The sequence below is a fragment of the Brienomyrus brachyistius genome, chromosome 9 (genome assembly GCF_023856365.1).
Source record: "Brienomyrus brachyistius isolate T26 chromosome 9, BBRACH_0.4, whole genome shotgun sequence".
Classification (NCBI taxonomy): Eukaryota; Metazoa; Chordata; class Actinopteri; order Osteoglossiformes; family Mormyridae; genus Brienomyrus; species Brienomyrus brachyistius.
In genome coordinates this window covers 532,971-550,907 of record NC_064541.1, presented here as the reverse complement: position 1 = coordinate 550,907, position 17,937 = coordinate 532,971, and the positions used below count along the sequence as shown (strand labels likewise).

The 17,937-nt window shown below is 43.0% G+C and overlaps 1 protein-coding gene across 1 annotated transcript in view; it reads left to right on the top strand.

Annotated features, from left to right (window-relative positions):
• grik2 (glutamate receptor, ionotropic, kainate 2) overlaps positions 1 to 17,937 on the top strand; it is a 142,101-nt gene that overhangs the window by 59,094 nt on the left and 65,070 nt on the right. Inside the window, 2 exon segments of the mRNA XM_049027148.1 lie at positions 1,472 to 1,525; positions 3,268 to 3,441. Coding sequence (XP_048883105.1) covers positions 1,472 to 1,525; positions 3,268 to 3,441 — 228 coding nt within the window.

Here is a 17,937-nt window from a genome sequence, read left to right as displayed (position 1 = left end):
ATTTCTGCTTTACAGAAATGTTGATGTAGTCATTGGGCTTTGTGTGGTTATTCCTGATTGCTATTGGGGTTTGCGGACCTTTTGAAATGAGGTGTACGCTGCCTGATGAGGGGATTGGCTTGAGGGTGGGATGGAGGGACGGGGAGTGGGGATCAGTCTAAGGGAGAAATGAATTGCCCACAATGCAGGGGACAGTGCCAAAGGTGACCCTTTAGATGCACCTCATTAAATGCATGCACATACCTGTCAAACACGCACACTCTCACACACACTTACACACACACACACACCAGACACCGTCAGAAACGCACACAGACACAGACACAGACACACACACACCAATTTGTATTTGTGTCTTCCTGGGACTGTCCATTCATTTCTTACTATGGGCAAAACCTTAACCCCAACAATGGCAACCTTAACTCCTACCCAGCCCTAACCTTTCCCATAAGTACCCAAACGAAATACATGATGATTGAAATTTTTAGATTTTTGATTGATTGATTTATATACAACTGAGTTTCGCCCCGTGGGGATCAAAAAATGGTCTCCACAATGTCAAAATAACATGTTTTTATCACATTGTGGGAACATTTGGTCCTCATGATGAAATATATATATATATATATATATATATATATATATATATATATATATATATATATATATATATATATGACCACACACACACACACACAATAACATACATACATACATATATATATATATATATATATATATATATATATATATATATATATATATATATATTTTAAAGGAGAGAAACACATAGGAAAATGCGAAGTCAAGGACATCAAATATAAAATAACCAGACTTTTAATCTTACAGACTGTTATGGGTGGGTATGGAAAGAAAACAAATGTCAGTTCTTTTCCCAGTGTTTATGAAATGCTTCAAAAGGCTTTCAAAGGAATATCTCTGTGCAGAAATGGTATAAAACGTTACCATGGCACTAAAATAACAATGAGCTGGACAGGCATATGGAGTAACTGTCATTTGGAGAGAGCGCCTTTCCCTTTCCTGCGTGTACCATTAGTCCTCCACACCACTCGGCTATTATTTCCTTTTAAACATTAACTCAGACTAATTTATGCAGTTTCCCTGCAGTTTACTCTTGGTACCATCATGCATTATGCATGAAAGATGAGGTTATCGCTTTATGTTGTGCACAGAACAAAACTGTGAATTTTTTATTTAAATAAGGATTTTAAAATAGCAAAGATACAGGCATGCAAACACGTTCCCTCTTGATTTTTTTCCCCCTGACGTCCTCTTTCAACAAAATGGTCTCTAATGTTTTTTTTTCTCTCTCTCTGTGAATCTGAGTTGCGGCCCTCGCAAATAGGTTACGTTGTAGATACACTGAGCTGTTTTTGTGCCGCGCGCCAGACTCGCGTGTCAGCGAGGCATTGGTACGGTGACAGACACTGTTTTCCTATCTCTCTTGCAGGCGCTAGCCATGGGTATGATGACGGAGTATTACCACTACATCTTTACAACGCTGGTAAGCAATTTTACACACAATGGTATTTGGCGCCGCTGTTTAGGCGCTAATGGATATTTATTTCTCAGCGCCTCCATTACGAGACGTGAGCATTTCACGACTGTTTAATAGGCTGAGTGGAAAGCTGTAGTTTTTTGACAATAAGAGCGAGCCAGATGGATCCAGCGTACTGTTTGTGGTGTTTAACAAGCAGACTAACGTCCTTGAAGGAGGTGAATCCATATGAGGTAGCTTTTAAACTTATGAGCAGCAGAAACTACAGCACAGCAGAGGGCGGGGATCTGGCTGGCGATGCCCAGTCTGCAGCAGTGGCCGACTGGGGTGTGACCCTATCCAACGCCGCGACTACATGACGACCTTGTACTTATTTCTAAATGGAAACTGATCAGTTAAGATTCATGTCATAAATTAAATGTGCGTGTAAATTTGTCTGCCCAATAGATACGCATGCAGTTTCCCGGTGTCATTATTTTGTTTACCAATAGAATAATTAATAGTTAACCGGAAAAAGTCGGTATTGATGCTTGCACATGAGGCTAATATTTGACACAATTACAAAGAACCTTGCTAGCCTTTCTGGAGATTTATAGTTAGATTTTATGGCTGTACAATGTGATAGGTCTTGTTTCACTGCCTATTTCAGAGGCATATTTCCTTGATAAGACTTTGACAAGCATTCCTTAGTCCCCTTGGACATTAGGTCGATATCCATTCCGCCCTTCGGATGAGAGATAGGGTAATCATACTTCATAGAGCTCAGCGTGATGAGAGACGGTCAAGAAAATTGATTTTGAATGAGGGTTCTCCTTTGTTTAAATGCAGTTAATCATTATTGTCCGGCTTAAGATTACCGCGAGCACACAATAGTAAACACAAAATGGCTTTGATGTATGTAGAAAGGAGGGATGGCTTTTTCATATGGATGACAGTCAGTTTATGTCTCCTTACAACCCTGATGATTCTCTGATGGCACGGGCATCTGTGTCTGCTGCCCCCTCCTGAGACCCTGCCGCCTGGTCCGGCTCACCCAGGATCCCCCCCCCCCCCCCCCCCCCCCCGCTAAGTTTAGGTCTCCATGCAGCAGAAGGGGTTTTCAGATTGCGAGAAGTTTATGAAAAAAGTGAAAATGGAGGAAAAATAGGAATTGGGGAGGTGATTTAGCCAAGAACTTTGGCAGACAAGTGGGCCAGAATTGTGAGCTTAATTTGCCAACCAGAAAATACAAACCAGCCATAGAGAGCCGGCATATGGCCTTCATCTTCTGCCAGCTTTCGTTCTCATTGCTGGTGTAATTTCTTGGAGATAAGCGTGTGCTAGTCGCCATTAGTGGGTGTTTTTTTCTGTCTGCGCGAATGTACAAGAGCAGACCTGTATGGTTGCGTCTGGCTGTGTCTCTCTCTCAGAAGTTTGTCCATACAAGCTCCTGCCTGTGAGTGTGCGTGAATTTCAGGATCTCTGTGTAGGTGTGACACAGCATCTGTGTTCATGAGGCTGCTTTGACGTCTGTTGTGCACAGTGCACAGGTTTGTGTGTACGTGTGTGTATTTAAATCATCACAGCAGAACTCATATGAAAAGGTCCGCTTGGCGTGATGGTTGCAGGGATGTTCCAGCTGCTGTATCGTACTTTATGGACGATCAAGACACAGAACAACCTGAAAACGCTGCATTCGATCACATTAATGTTGCCCACACACTGCCAGTGCTGCCAGTTAATGGCCTGCACCTGGTTTCCATTTCTAGGATCTCTTCGCCCTGGATGTGGAACCGTACCGCTACAGCGGGGTTAACATGACTGGCTTCCGGATCCTCAACACCGAGAACACACAGGTGTCCTCTATCATCGAGAAGTGGTCCATGGAGAGGCTTCAGGCGCCCCCGAAACCCGACTCGGGCCTGCTAGACGGGTTCATGACGGTAAGTGAGCTGGCTGATACCCTGTAAAATGCAGCGACTCTACGCGGTTTTGCGGCCAGAGCATTAGAAGATCAAAGACTTTATCTTCATGATGTTCTGTTTAAATCTTTAATATGCTTGCAGCTAAATGTTTATATGTTACATGTCAGCTTTGTGAAGTACTGCCAATTTGCATCTTTAGAAGCATCAGAGTAAATAATTACAATGTCGGAAGATTTGGAACAATTTCTTTCTGAATAACAACCTCTTATTAATCACTGCTTTTCCAATTTAAATGATAAAATCAGTAAAATATTTAAAATGTCAATTGTTCTATGTTCTATTCTCGGGCAGACTATGATTTTCGTTGTTCTTGGGACATTTAGAGGGAATGACTTTGACTGGGAATGACCCGGTGTCCGCTGGCTGTGAGTGCGAGGCCCCTACGCAGCGGAAACGGAGCCGTTTTGACAGCTTGATTGGCCATCGCTGGGGCTCAGGCGTCTGTAAAATCTCACAGACAGTAATGACCGCTCTTCAACGCTCCAACACTTATGCTCTTTAGCTGGGAACGCAGCCAGAAATGAAAACTGTCAGGGTACAAAGACAGAGAAATTAGAGTTCCGGTTTTGAGGCATCTGCCAAAACAACTGTTACGATGATAGAGGTGGAGCGCTACAAACTGGTCTGAGACCAGTCAAGGTTCCGTGAGCGGCTGATGTGAAGCGAGTGCTGATTTGAAGGGGGTCACTAGCTGGTAGACGGAAGGGCATTTCGTTTTGTGTGAAGCTTCAGATCATTGCAGTTTGCTTTGTTGCTGCGCGTTGACTCTGGGTGTTGATGGAACAGTTTAACTATTAATGTTCCTCTGATGTTTGTTGGGTGAGGAAGTAGGTGCGGTGCAGGTGTGGGGTGCCCTTAAGTTTATATATGAGGCTTTTAGCACATAGTCAGTTAAAACTCAGAGCCTTTGCACCAGCTAACTCAGGCCAGCTGTCGTGATCTCATCTCTGAGTGGAAGGACTCAACAGTGCGCTTAAAATCACCTCCGCCCTACTCCCTAGCATCTGCTCTTTGCTTTTAGCTCTCCTTGCAGATAAATAACTTTAATTTCTTTTGACTAAAGAAAAAAGAGATTTATGTACGTCAAGGCTGTACGGCTTGTGAATGAGATAATAGAATGTGAGTTAGAATGAGCGATTGATTAATTAGGCAAATGGCAAATCAGTCAACGCCTAATGCATATTGACATGGCAAAAGGTTTCTTAAACGTTTGATTAACTGCTTCATTTGTGCGACTTATTTATGGTTTGCTGTCTTAAAAAACAAACTTTTTGAAACACCGAGTAGGGATCTGATGAATGCGATTTTTTTAGTTTGTCATACGCAAACAGTTTTCCATACGTCGTTCTTCGTTGAATCACATGATGATGACGTCGATGACCGCGACCGAGTTCTATGATTTCCTGGGGGTCGCCGCATGGTACTGATGAATTCTGCTGATGTAAGTACAGTAAAACCTCGGATCGCGAGTAACTTGGTTTGCAGCATTTTAAAATAAATTATAACTTGATAAACGAGCGAGGTCTTGTAATACGAGTATTATGTATAGGCTTCGTCTGCCAAGCGTCACGTAATTACAACTGAGCCGATGGTTCTTCTCTCTCTCTCTCTCTCTCCTCTCTCCTCTCTCTCTCTCTCTCTCTCTCTCTCTCTCTCTCTCTCTCTCTCTCTCTCTCTCTCTGCGGGATTGTGGGTAATCGTTTCCCATACTCAGTCTCAGTCGGCGTGCCTCACTCGTATAGTCAAAAGTTAGTAGAAAAGCACCACCCAAATAAAGCCGTAGCAGTGCGAGCGATGAATCTATTTAACGACAATACAATGTCCACATTTCCTCGAAATTGGAAAGGAGGCAAAAGCAGCTGTCATTGGATAGGTTCCTTGTTAAAGTTGCACAAAAAGAAAAAAATTCCAGTGAGCCAACAGATGATTCGGGTGATTCTGTTAGTTATAGTGAAAGTCGTCCTACAAAATAACCCTCCTCTTCTCCTCTCTCTCATCTCTATCACACCATCCACGATTCTTTTCAAAGGTAAAGTGCAGGTTAATTTGTTTTATGTATTTTTTACTTTATTTTTTTAATTCATCATTTTTATATGAATATTTTTGAGTTGCGGAATGAATCATCTGTATTTCCATTATTTCTAATGGGAAAATTCGCTTTGATATACAAGTTCTTTGGATTACGAGCACGTTTCCGGAACGAATTATGCTGGCAATCCGAGGTTTTATTGTAGTTTTATCACATTTAAATTATGGCAATATTGTCCTTCAAATTACACGTGACCTTGACTCGTTTTATGTTGCCTTCAGGTAAATCTTTCAGAACAATTGAAAAATAAGGGGTAACAATGAAGCTGTTTGATTTTGTGGTTTAGTCAAGTGTAGATGACTGCATGTTCCAGTTTGTAGGATGTTAGCTAGTGGATGCCGAACATTTACGCACAATTGCCTGCACAGGTTGGCACTGAGCTCATCCAGCACTCTGAACCGCAGGGTAAAGTGTGAACAGCAGTGACTATCTGAGGGGCGGCACACTGGTGCAGTTGTTAGCACTGTCACCTCACACCTCTGGGACTTGACTTAAAATCTCAGCTAGGGTTCAATGTGTGTGGAGTTTGCATGTTCTCCCTGTGTCATTGGGGGGGGGGGGTTCCTTTGGGTACTCTGATTTCCCCCCCACAGTTAAAAAACATGTTGAGGATACTTGGACTTACCAAATTGCCTGTAGATCTGCATATGTGAGTGAATGGTGTGTGAGTGTGCCTTGTGATGGGTTAGCATCCCATCTTCGGTTGTTCCCTGCTTTGTACCTATAGGCTCTGTGACCCTGAATAGGACTAACATTTACAGAAAATGGGTGGAAGGATGGATGAATATCTGCCACGTACTCAGCTGGCAAAAAAATGGTCATAACTTTATCCTTCTCCTTTTATTTGGCAGGAACGACAAATAAAATAATGAAATACTGCTCAGTAATGCAGGCGTTATGAAATAAAAATAACAATTAGTCTGTTGAAATATTATCCTCGAAAGTGTGGCTTTTAGTTTGTTTGTGAGTTCTGGATTATAAACTCTAATTCTGCATTTTTTGTTTATGCTACTATTAATCTGCTTTTGAAAACTTCTGCCCAGAGCCACAGCTTAACACGCATAATGAAAATGACCCAACAGGCTTGGCAGGACATTAGCATATTTTCTTTCTCAGCTAATTGCTTTACCTCCTGTGTGATTTACTCAGCACACCCTAATCTTGTGCAGATTATGCAGCACCAGGGTCTGGTCCGAGCCACAGATCTCTCAGTAAACAAGGATTGCTTGAGTTTGACTGAGAGTGACCGCAGCTTTCCATCTCTTTGTCTCACTTCTTCGTCCCGTGCTTTGCTCAAGGTCAGGAGAACACAGCATGGTCAGCTGACTCGCTCTTTTTTTAACGTAGAAGCGGACAACCTTCAGGAGTGAGGTTTTTGTGTTGTTGGATTTGATTTGACCCAGCAGCATAAGTTTTTATTTCCTGCATTTTTAGATTCCTCACAAATGACGCTCCCAGTGTAGGCCGAAGGGCTAAGGTGTGATCTGTGCTCTCGGATTGTTTAAATATAAAAAAACTAATTCATATTCGACACAGAATGACTTGTAAGCATGATGGACAGCAGCTTGGGCAAATCTAAACGGACACATCCGAATAGGTTGTCACCCTCTCGAGGGCTCCATTTTCAGCTTGCGTGACACATATTGACATAAATTTCTGCAAATCCAGACTGTGCAGAAATGAGGGGAAAAAAATCTATCTCAGCATTCAAATGAAGGGAGATCATATTTAACAGAGCTCAGCCTTTGTGATGCCAGGGAGAGGCAGGAAGCAGAGCTCTCCCTTACCACCCAGGATAGCCGCTCTCCTCCATCGGGCTGTCCATCACAGCGTCTGTGGGATTGTGGCAGCAGAAAAATCTCAGTGTACCAGCAGGAGATACTGCTATCTGAGAGGCACGCAGGAGCACAGCAGCCAGCTGGACCGGCTGAAGAAATACAGATCTTAAAAGATCAAATAAAGGCTTATGGTCTGGGGGTGGAATTGTTGGGGGGTAGGGGGAGGTTTCAACTGGAAAAGCTACATCCAGCATCTCATCGGCATCTTTCAAAAACCACAGCCTCAAAATAGCCAGAAAATGAGCCGGTCATATTCTTTTAAACATGGATCTGATGAACCGCGTACATCAGGTAATCACTGTCGTAGACGCTTAATAATCTTAAGCAGTCATTTCACTCTTTATGTAATGATGACCTGCAGCATGCACAATTTGCTGGCATGCAGCGGAAACCCCGAAAGGAAAAAGCCGCAAAATTTGTTATTGTAGCCATATAACACAATGCGCCCCCGTGTGGATAACGGTGGATTGCGACGATGCGCCCCCTTGTGGATGTTGGTGGATGTGAGGCTGTAAAGTGAGAAGGCGAGTGTGTCTTTGTGCATACGGACGGGTGGGCTAGTTTGGACGAGAGGTCCGAGCCCCCGTCCTCTCCCAGCCTCATGTGGAAGCTCTGTTGGAAGGGAACGCTGACCCGGACGCTACCCGCAAATTAAAGAGCGGTTAGCGGCGGCCTCTCTTCCCGGCTTGTTAGGGAGCTGTTGGTTTTGGAAACGGGAAGCGTGATTTGGCTCCCCGCTGGCCACATGCCGCGCAAAGTATGCTTGGACCAGGACCCAGCATGCATTTTTCCGGCAGCTGGGCCGGCACGGGGTCCAGCTGGCGCTTGCCCCCGTCCTCTCGCTCGCCTCGTGGGCCAAGAGCAAGGTGTCGGCGCCATGCCCCCCCCCCGCGGAAACGGAGCCCTCTCCTCGCCTTCCGCAGGCCCCCGAATCGACGGATGGCGCTGCAGCACACTGAGCCTGATGGCAGGACTCTGCAAACAGCGACACATGTGACCGATGGCCAGTTCCCGCCCCTTCGCTGTCGCTGCCTGCGGGGCTCTATGCTAACAGCACGTTCTTTCCATCTCTCATGGAGGCACCTGTTATGTCAATTGGTGCATTTTCCTGTGACCAATCCCAGCTCGCCAGGTCTGTCAGGTGTCTGTCTGGTTCTGTTTAATCTCATAGTAAATAAAAAGAGTATATGAACAAGAATTGTTCCTCCCGCTGCCTGAAAAGCAACTGAATAATCGGATGTAGTTCCAAGTCTGAAGCCTTTTAGCACTCAGGGGAGACAGCGTTTTGGCTTCAAGACTAACTCAGATTTCTTTAGTTAAATTATTCTAGTATATTTAACAATATTATATTTGGGATAGGCTCTGGACCACCCATGACCCTCAATCGGAAGAATGGTTACAGATGATGGATGGATGGATGGATATGCTAATATATTACACCTAACAGAACACCAATAAAAACACATATAACCTTTTCAAGAATGAAAAGAAATGAAATGAAGAAAGTGTGGAGAGTAATTAAAATACAGTGAGAATATAAGTGCAGTGGCATAGTGGGTGTGGAGCCTTAGCTACAGAGGCAGATTTAGCAGTAGTCTTTGTTAATATTAACATGCTGTTCTCCTGGGGGAAACGGTTAAAATGATGACAGAATGGTATCACTTAAAATAGCACCACTTCTCTATAGGATTTGTTTTATATATATATATATATATATATATATATATATATATATATATATATATATATAAAACATTAAGAAAGTGCAGGTATTTCCTGTAATTATTAAGCATGTCTACAATGCTTTAAAGTTTTTATGGCATCTGTCATTCACCAACAGAAACTGTATTAGCTTGATTAAATTAGCAGTGTTATTTTATATATTTTTTTGCGGTTTAAAAAGTAAAGTTGCTAGGATGCACTTTTACTTTTCTACAATTGTGCAAAAAAACAACTTACAGGTTCTTATTACTCTTCTAATTAGAGCTTCTATTATCTGGGGAGGGACTCATTTCCCAGTCCAGGTTGGAGTGCCCCCCCCCGGACCTATATGTGTACTTGTGGATTTTGCATAGATTTTTTGAGGGTGCCAAGCTTTCCTTCTACAGTCCATAAACATACAAGCAGATGAATTTTTATTTCTGGATGGACTGGCATCTCATACAGGGTGTCCCCTGTTTTGTGCCCTGTGCTACCTGTGAGAAACTGTCCATGAAGAGTGTGTGCATTTGACAGTGAGTGTGATCATGTGTCTTTAGTCCCGCATACAATAATATTTTAAATGTACAAGAAGGGGCGGCATGGTGGTGCAGTGGTTAGCACTGTTGCCTCACACCTCTGGGACCCGGGTTCGAGTCTCCGCCTGGGTCACATGTGTGGAGTTTACATGTTCTCCCCATGTCGTCGTGGGGTTTCCCCCCACAGTCCAAAAACATGCTGAGGCTAATTGGAGTTACTAAATTGCCTGTACGTGTGCATGTGTGAGTCAATGGTATGTGAGTGTGCCCTGCGATGGGCTGGCCCCCCATCCTGGGTTGTTCCCTGCCTCGTGCCCATTGATTCCGGGATAGACTCCGGACCCCCCGCGACCCAGTAGGATAAGCAGTTTGGAAAATGGATGGATGGATGTATAAGAAGAAAAAGTTGTGTAGCTTTGGAGCACAGCAGTGATCAGCTTCTGTAGATCTTATACATCATTGCCCTCTGTTAACCTTCAGTGAAAAAAGCAAATATTTAGCCAAATTATGAGTTTATTATGTTTCATAATAGGTGATGGTGGACAGTGTCGAATGCTGAAGCAGCAGCTTAGCATTCAGCCCATAATAGGCAGGCAGTTGGACCTGTCCACACTCCTTCATAAATACCCTATATTGTCCAACATTAACATTTAAGTGCAAGGAATGGTTCCGAAAGAGTTTACAAGAAAGGTCAATGTTTTAGTCCTAAAGTCATTTGGTGTGTTTATAGCAATGGACTATTTCTGGACCCATGGACTTCAGTAAATGTGTAATCTCATGCTTCTAGTCATTACATAGTAGAGTGTGCCCCTGCCTTGTGCCTGTTCTCCCTGACTTAGGCTGAATGGATGGATGGATTTTTTTTGTCTTTTTGTACTGTAGAATTCTCTCATATCTCCTGTAGAATGTTTTTTACTGTAGTGTAGTCCAAATCCTGTTCCGTGAATTGACTGACTATATTTATATACACAAATCCATCCATCCATCCATCCATCCATCCATCCATCCATCCATCCATCCATCCATCCATCCATCCATCCACGTTTCAGGCCTTTATCCTAGTCAGTATTGCAGGTATAATAGACAAATATTCACTTCCAGATGCTTTAAATGACAATTTATAACAATTTCTTTAAATACTGTATGGACTTTTCCATTTATGAAAATAAGATGACAGTATGTGCTTTTCTGCCTTGTTCAGGCCGAATGGCCACGTATCCCGTCTTTAGCTGCCAGCCTCACTCCCAATCTCCCTGGGCCATTTGTCCAGCCCCCAAGGGTTCACGGTGAATTGCCACCAAAGCCTGAATTTAAAAAATCCACCTTAGGCCATTTCTATTAATGGGATAATTCTAATAATAAAATTCCGCGTCTCTGTGGCCATACTGTCATGGACGTGACACGCCAGAGGGCCACCGTGTCAGGGCCTTACGCATTTAAAAATGCGACTCTGAGAGCAGGGGGGAGATTGCAGACAGGGAGACAGAGTGTGGCAGCATGGAGGAAGCTTCAGGCTGATGAGGGAGGCGACTTTCTGCAGATACATTCCCAGATAACGATGGCAGCAGCAACAACAATAATCATTATCGTCAGCGATAATCACAGCGTTGGAGTCTTAAATTAATTCAGCTATGGATGAACTATGGTCCATAAAAATCACAGCTGGAGGAACATTATGCAGCGATGAGTAGGAGACGGAGCGCCACTCTCATTTCCGTGACGCCCAGCTCCCTCCGCTGAGCGCTTTGACGTCAGCTCTCCTGTTTCCCCAATGCACACTTAAGCAGAGTTTCCTGGAGTTTACACTAAAGACAATGCACACTGTTTGACTATCGCACACAGTACCACGCAGTTAAATGCTGTGTTCTTCCTGATGGACAATCTGTTCCAGTAATAGGCTGCTCTTTTTGTGTAGCGATTACACTCTGTTAGCACTGACCATAACATTGCAGTCTTACCATTCTAGAATGATAAACACTGTGAATATTACAACTGTTACGTTAATCGCACAGACAATAACTGGCATCTCGCAAATGCTGAAGTGTTACAATGAATAAAAAAAACTTAAGTGTCACTAAAATCATTCTTGCTATAACATTTTGGTGTGACTGCAGGGTAACTTACCTACCTTGCTAATTGGCATTTTCGAGTTTGATTACAGCAAAAAGATCGATATGCACACATACATATATATTTGATTGTTTGCGGGGGAATATTACATTAGATTACCATTATTAATTTTAACGGACATATTTTTTAATTGCAGTGTTTCCATATAATTGTGACCATACCTGCACAGAGTATACAAACAAATTTTATCTGAATTTTCAGTAGGAATCAAATACTTTCACCAGACTTAATGGAACTGAAAGCTGTTTATGCTGGAACCGAACCGTGAATGTAAGATTGACCAGCTTGTGGAGGCACTTATAAACACGTGTACGATGGGGGAGTGTAGCTTATGAGGGACATGTACCCTTTCTCCGGTCCTTATAGCTGGCATTTTCTGGCCCCTGCTAAGTACCCAAACCCTGACTCGTGACCTCACATCCAGTTATAGCCCTTTCTTTGACCTAATGCCAGTTTTTTTTCCTCTGAGTGTTTTAGCCTCTAGCGCTGATATAAAAATGGCTCTTTTTTTTTTGCTGCTGTTAAATCTGTCTCCATGCCTATCTCACATGGTTCCTGCCTGGAGGTAGTCTTACCGTGCCTGATCGTCCAGTGGCAAAAAATAAGAAAATTCTTTGAATTATAGTCGTTCTTTCTACTACAGCTGAATGTGGGGATGTATTTATTCTTTTTTTTTTTTTGGCTACAGATGGTCTGGATGAAGGTCTTTCGTTTGACTCTGCATTTTAATTATGTTTTTTTGCGTTTTTTTTTCCCCTTTAGAAATTCCCCCATTTAGATCATTGGCTAAAACCTGAATCCGGCATACGGGCCGATCAATTAAAATAAAAATATTCATGGCCGGCACAGCGATGTTTTGATAATTGGAATAGCTACCCTTAGAGATTTAGGATTTTAGGTCTTAAAAGTGAGATCAAATGGCAAGCTTGTGGAGGCGTCCACGGGATCGTTGGCGGCATGGTGGGCCTATTCAGGCTCGACTCGTTATGCCTGCTTATTACTGTGAGGAGGGAGGCCCATTTTCCTAAATGTCCTTTTAATCAGGCGCGAGTCGCGCGGCATGGTGCTAAGTGGGCAGTCCCTCTGCCAACACCCTCGGCCTGTCAGTGATGTATAGGGGATAATGGCACACTCGTATACCCTCCCTTTCTCTGACTTCATAATATTTTCTGTGTTTATTATTTATCTGTTCGCTCCCCAGACATCCTAATCCAGCATGACTCACATTGAGCGTCATTACCCAGTTAAACATCTGGCCAACATCTCCCTTGAATGCCAAGCAGCATCCGCAGAAGTTAAAACTACAGTGTCTTGGGCCTAAATGTATTTTTTTTTTTTTTTAAATCAATTGCTGCATTCTACTTCCTCCTTAGTCATATTCCGAGTCACATTCACATCTCACAAACGATATATTTTTTTTCTTCTTCACCAAAATGTCACTTTTTGCCTCCACACAAATTCAAATCCACCTGTGTGCTGACTGCAGCCAGCAGGGGTGGGCAATGCCTGTTTGTGCTTTATTTATGGCAAGAAAAAATAGCTTGAAGCACTAAAAAAATTAAAATAGCAGTAATGCAATAACTGATTCCTGGACTGGAGCCATATAACTGACCAGTCAGCTTACTGTATAAGTCCTTTTGTCTGAAAGAGATAATGCTCAATATCAGTCACTGTGTTGGATCCTGTTGCAATAACCTTCATATATAAATACTGCAACTAATTCACAAGTGAAAGATGTGACAGGAGAGACGAAAAGCTGGGCTTTCTGTGTCTGGTTCTGGCTTTTTGTATGGCAGGACTAGCATTTCAAAAGACTGATATTTCAAAGGTTTGAACAATTTTGTTTTTCTGATCAGTTCTACAAGTATAAAGGACACAGGGGCATGAAAAGCAAGTAAGGTCACAACATTTAATGCCGGATTGCAATGAGTCATGCATGGTCTTCAAACCGTTTTGATAATAGGGTTTCCCCCCCCCCCCTGTCATTTACAAAGTGCTGCCTCCACGAGGCTGTTTGCACAGAGTATTCTCAAGGGTACCGTCATAAAGCCCGCAGAATGTATCTGGGGAAGAAGATTCTTCTCTGTCACCTCTGAGTCGCCAGGGGAGTAACCCTTGTGCACTTGGGAAATAGCTCAGGACTCACTCAACATTTTTGTTGTGTTTTTTAAGACTGAGCTTTTTATTGGGTACTTAAGTGAGAGATTGAGAATCACAGAGCCAGTTAGCTCATTGTACGGACAGTGACTTGGGAGAGTGCCATTTAGGAACATACTACATGGTGCTTCACTGCACTCAAGGTCCCATAGAGTGCAAATAACTGCAATGCCAGTAACTGAATCAGTATATCAACTGCGGGGGCCATTAACTGTGTTTGTGGTTGTTTACTGTTAACGTTCATGTCAACTAAGTCAATGTTCGGAAGATTAAGTAGTTTTTTGTAAACGTTTTGTTGTGCATCGCAGTGACATACAAGATGATAAGTGATATTGTTTATGGAGAGCTGAGATATAAGTGGCTTATATTAGGCCATAACATATATACACATTACATTGACAAAAATATTGGGATACCTGGCTATTACACCTACAGGAGCTACAGGCACTGATGCTGGATGTGAAGGCCTGGCTCAAAATCTCTGTTGTAGTTCATCACAAGGTGTTTGATGGGGTTGAGGTCGGAACTCTGTGTGGTCCAGTCAAGTTCTTTCATGTTGTTTTGTTCATGCTGGAACAGAAAAAGGCCTTCCCCAAACTGTTCCCACAAATTCGGAAGCATTGAATTGCTCAAAAAGTCTTGGTATGTTGAAGCATTAAGAGTTCCCTTCACTGAAACCAAGGGGCCTAGCATAACCACTGAAAAACAACCCCAAACCATTATCCTTCCTCCAGCAAACTTTTCCGTTGGCACAATGCAGTCAGGCAGGTAATGTTCTCCTGGCATCTGCCACACCCAGACTTGTCCAATAGACTGCCAGACAGAGAAGTGTGATTCTTCTGCCACAACACATTTCCACTGCTCCAGAGTCCAGTGGCGGCATGCTTTACCACTCCATCCAACGCTTGGCATTGCGCTTGGTGATGTAAGGCTTGCATGCAGCTGCCTGGCCATAGAAGCCCATTCCATGAAGCTCTCAGCTCACAATTTTTGTGCTGGGGTTAATGCCAGAGGAAGTTTGAAACTCTGCATTTATTGAGTCAACAGAGCTTTGCCGACTTTTATGCACTATGCTCCTCAGTTACTTTACCTGGTTTGCCACATCATGGCTGAATTTCTGTTGTTCCTAAATGCTTCTACTTTGCAATAATACCACAGTTGACTGTGGAATATCAGGGAAGAAATTTCACAACTTACTTTTTGCAAAGGTGCCATCCCATGTCAATGTCATATAGTGTACGTTGATTGATAAAATCCTACCGATAAAGCACCAATAATATCTCAGAACATTTATGATGAAATGTAAATGAGCCCAAGACAATGCTGAGAAGCTATGCTTCCTGTATAATCACTTACTGCCCATAATTTGGCATCATTAGTAAGTGTTATGGTTCAGTCTGTGATTAAACCATGACCAAATGGGTGTCCAGAGCATATGCCAAATAAAAACTTTAAATCCAAAAGTTATATATTTTTAAAGCTATTATTGTTATGTAGAACAGACTATTGTGGTCTATTTAATTTTTGACTTTAGTCAATATTATCGGTTTCTGGAATTTTAGCTCCTTATTATGGGTATCAGGATTGATCAGTATTGATCTGACCCTAGTAGCTATAGATATTCTGGTCATCTGTAATTCGGTGAATTTTTTATTTTATTCACTGAGGGATGTATGGGATAAGAGAAGGTTGCTTACTGTATGTTTGCTTGCTATTTTCCACCATTAAACCAAGTACTGCGCTGATTTGTCTGTGTTTTCTCAGATTTAATGAATTGAGAGGTGTTTGTTGACACATTATGGGATAGTGAATTACGAAGTGGCACCTACCTCCAAAAAAAACCCAACGTGAAACCAAAAACAAACATCAACCCATCCCTCCTCACCTCCAGGTAGAGGAAGTGTGACGGTATGTTAACATGAAAACTCCCCTGAGCCGCCACTTCTCACGTTGGTGACGTGGTGGTGCCGCCTGATGATCTGGTGGGCCAGTGCGTCACTGTGCCCTCCAGGCAGCATGTACACCAACAGCGGCAGCGTGTTATGCACCATGGTGCTGATGCCGTGTGACATCTGCATAGTGGGAAGGTTTACAGGTCTACGTCAGGTGTGTTGACTCTACTGGGCTCTCCTTCTAGAACAGGACAAGCAAATACTCTTCATAAAAAACACACAACTTTGCCTTTTAAATTCAGCCTATGGGAGGCCTGAAATGTCAATGGGATTCTCTGGTGGGTCAGGCTGCTTCTGGGGAGCAAGTCGAATCAGTGGTTTGCTGTGACTGCGGGGGTTCATATGGCCTCCTTCCTCTTATTACATATTACTAGATGCCAGGAGCTTCTTGTTACCCTTGTGATAATGAGGTGATTATTTTAACTTTCCACACAGTTAGGGACTTGTAGAGCTTGTTTTCCATTCCATTATAATAGCATCACCTCTGTACCTTGGCATGGATACGCCTGAAAACTCAAGGTGCATCCAATTGATCCGAGGTGGTTGTGTATCCTTAGGCGAAGGGGAGATGTTGTTGGATTAAGGAAATTCTCAGGCCAGAAGCAATATTGTTAAGCACACTTACTCAGGCATAATTTGAATTATACAGCTAGATATACACTTATGCTGCTGTGTACTATTCTGTCGGAAATTATGACTTGATGTGGCTGTATCAGCACAGACACGCCTTCAACAAAACTGCAAATGTTGTATTTCGATTATCTCCTCCTTATTCGGTGACCCTTTGGGGCTCTTTGCGTGGTCGTATAGTCTGAAGAACAAAAAAGGCTCAAATACAAACCGGCCTGCACAACTTGGTTTGCCGCATCAAGCATGATAACTTCCTCTCCAGAAATCAGTTACCAGAATATGTCAGAAATCAACAGAATTCAACTACTTAATAAAACGTTTCTGGGAGGTGGTGTGGCTGTGTTGTTTCTTTTTGGGGGGGGGGGGTGTCAAAACTAGAAAAGCAGCGGGGTGTATATGAGGTTTTCTAATGGATGCATCATGCTGGTAGACTATTCTTACCAACAGGAGACATGTGTGAGAGCCAATACACATTAGGGCGAAATGGCCCGTTGTAAGCACGTGGAACATGCTCGCTTGGGATTAAAAAAACTCATGGCCCATCACGGCCCATCGCCAAAACAACAGAAAAAACAATGACATTAAATTGGAGTCTGAAAACAGATGAGTTCCTATTTACTAGCTCATTGATTCCTCCTTTATTCTGGGTCCTGTCTTGGGCTGTGATGGCCATTCCCCCCTGCCCAGCCCAACCCCACCCCCTCCCACCCAGCTCACAATGGGACCCCCACCACTTTGGTTTCCCTTTGACTGCACTGGGGAGAAGAGAGAAGGCAGTGATGTAGGGGGCCATTCTGGCAGCAAACCAAGCCAATTTGCTGTCGGCAGCTCATCTGCGTTTAAGTAACACAGAAATGTGTGGAAAATGGGAGGCTGTGTAAACAGAGGTATTGTGTCGGGGGAAAAGTGTGTCAGAAAGGGTGCTTGCTGTGAAATTGTCTGGACGTGTGTACCATTCAACTTTCTGACGGTTTACAAGAAAACCTCAAATATTCATGGAGAAAAAAAATGATATATATATTTTTTCCCTTTAGCCTAAATGACATAATTACACATTTTTGAAGACTTCTATAGTAACATTGAATCAGAAGACGCCATTTTAATATTTCTTGTTCCGTTTTACCCATTATGATGATTTTTTTTTACAGTCTGCAAATTAATCAAAAACTCAGCAAGGGTCAGTGGAAATGCAAACAGTTGCTTGTTTTCAGGTGGGTGACTGGCACACTGAGCCATGACCCTCCAGCATGCCTTAGGATTTAAGAGTTTCATGGAGACATTTAGCTGTCCCAAGGTGATGCACCAATGATGATGAGGAGGAGTATGATGAGTGGCGGACCTGAAAGGATGGTGACGGAAACAGACGGATCCAGGCGCTGTGGAAACCACTTCCCAGTTTTAGAATGTTTGCCAAACACAGA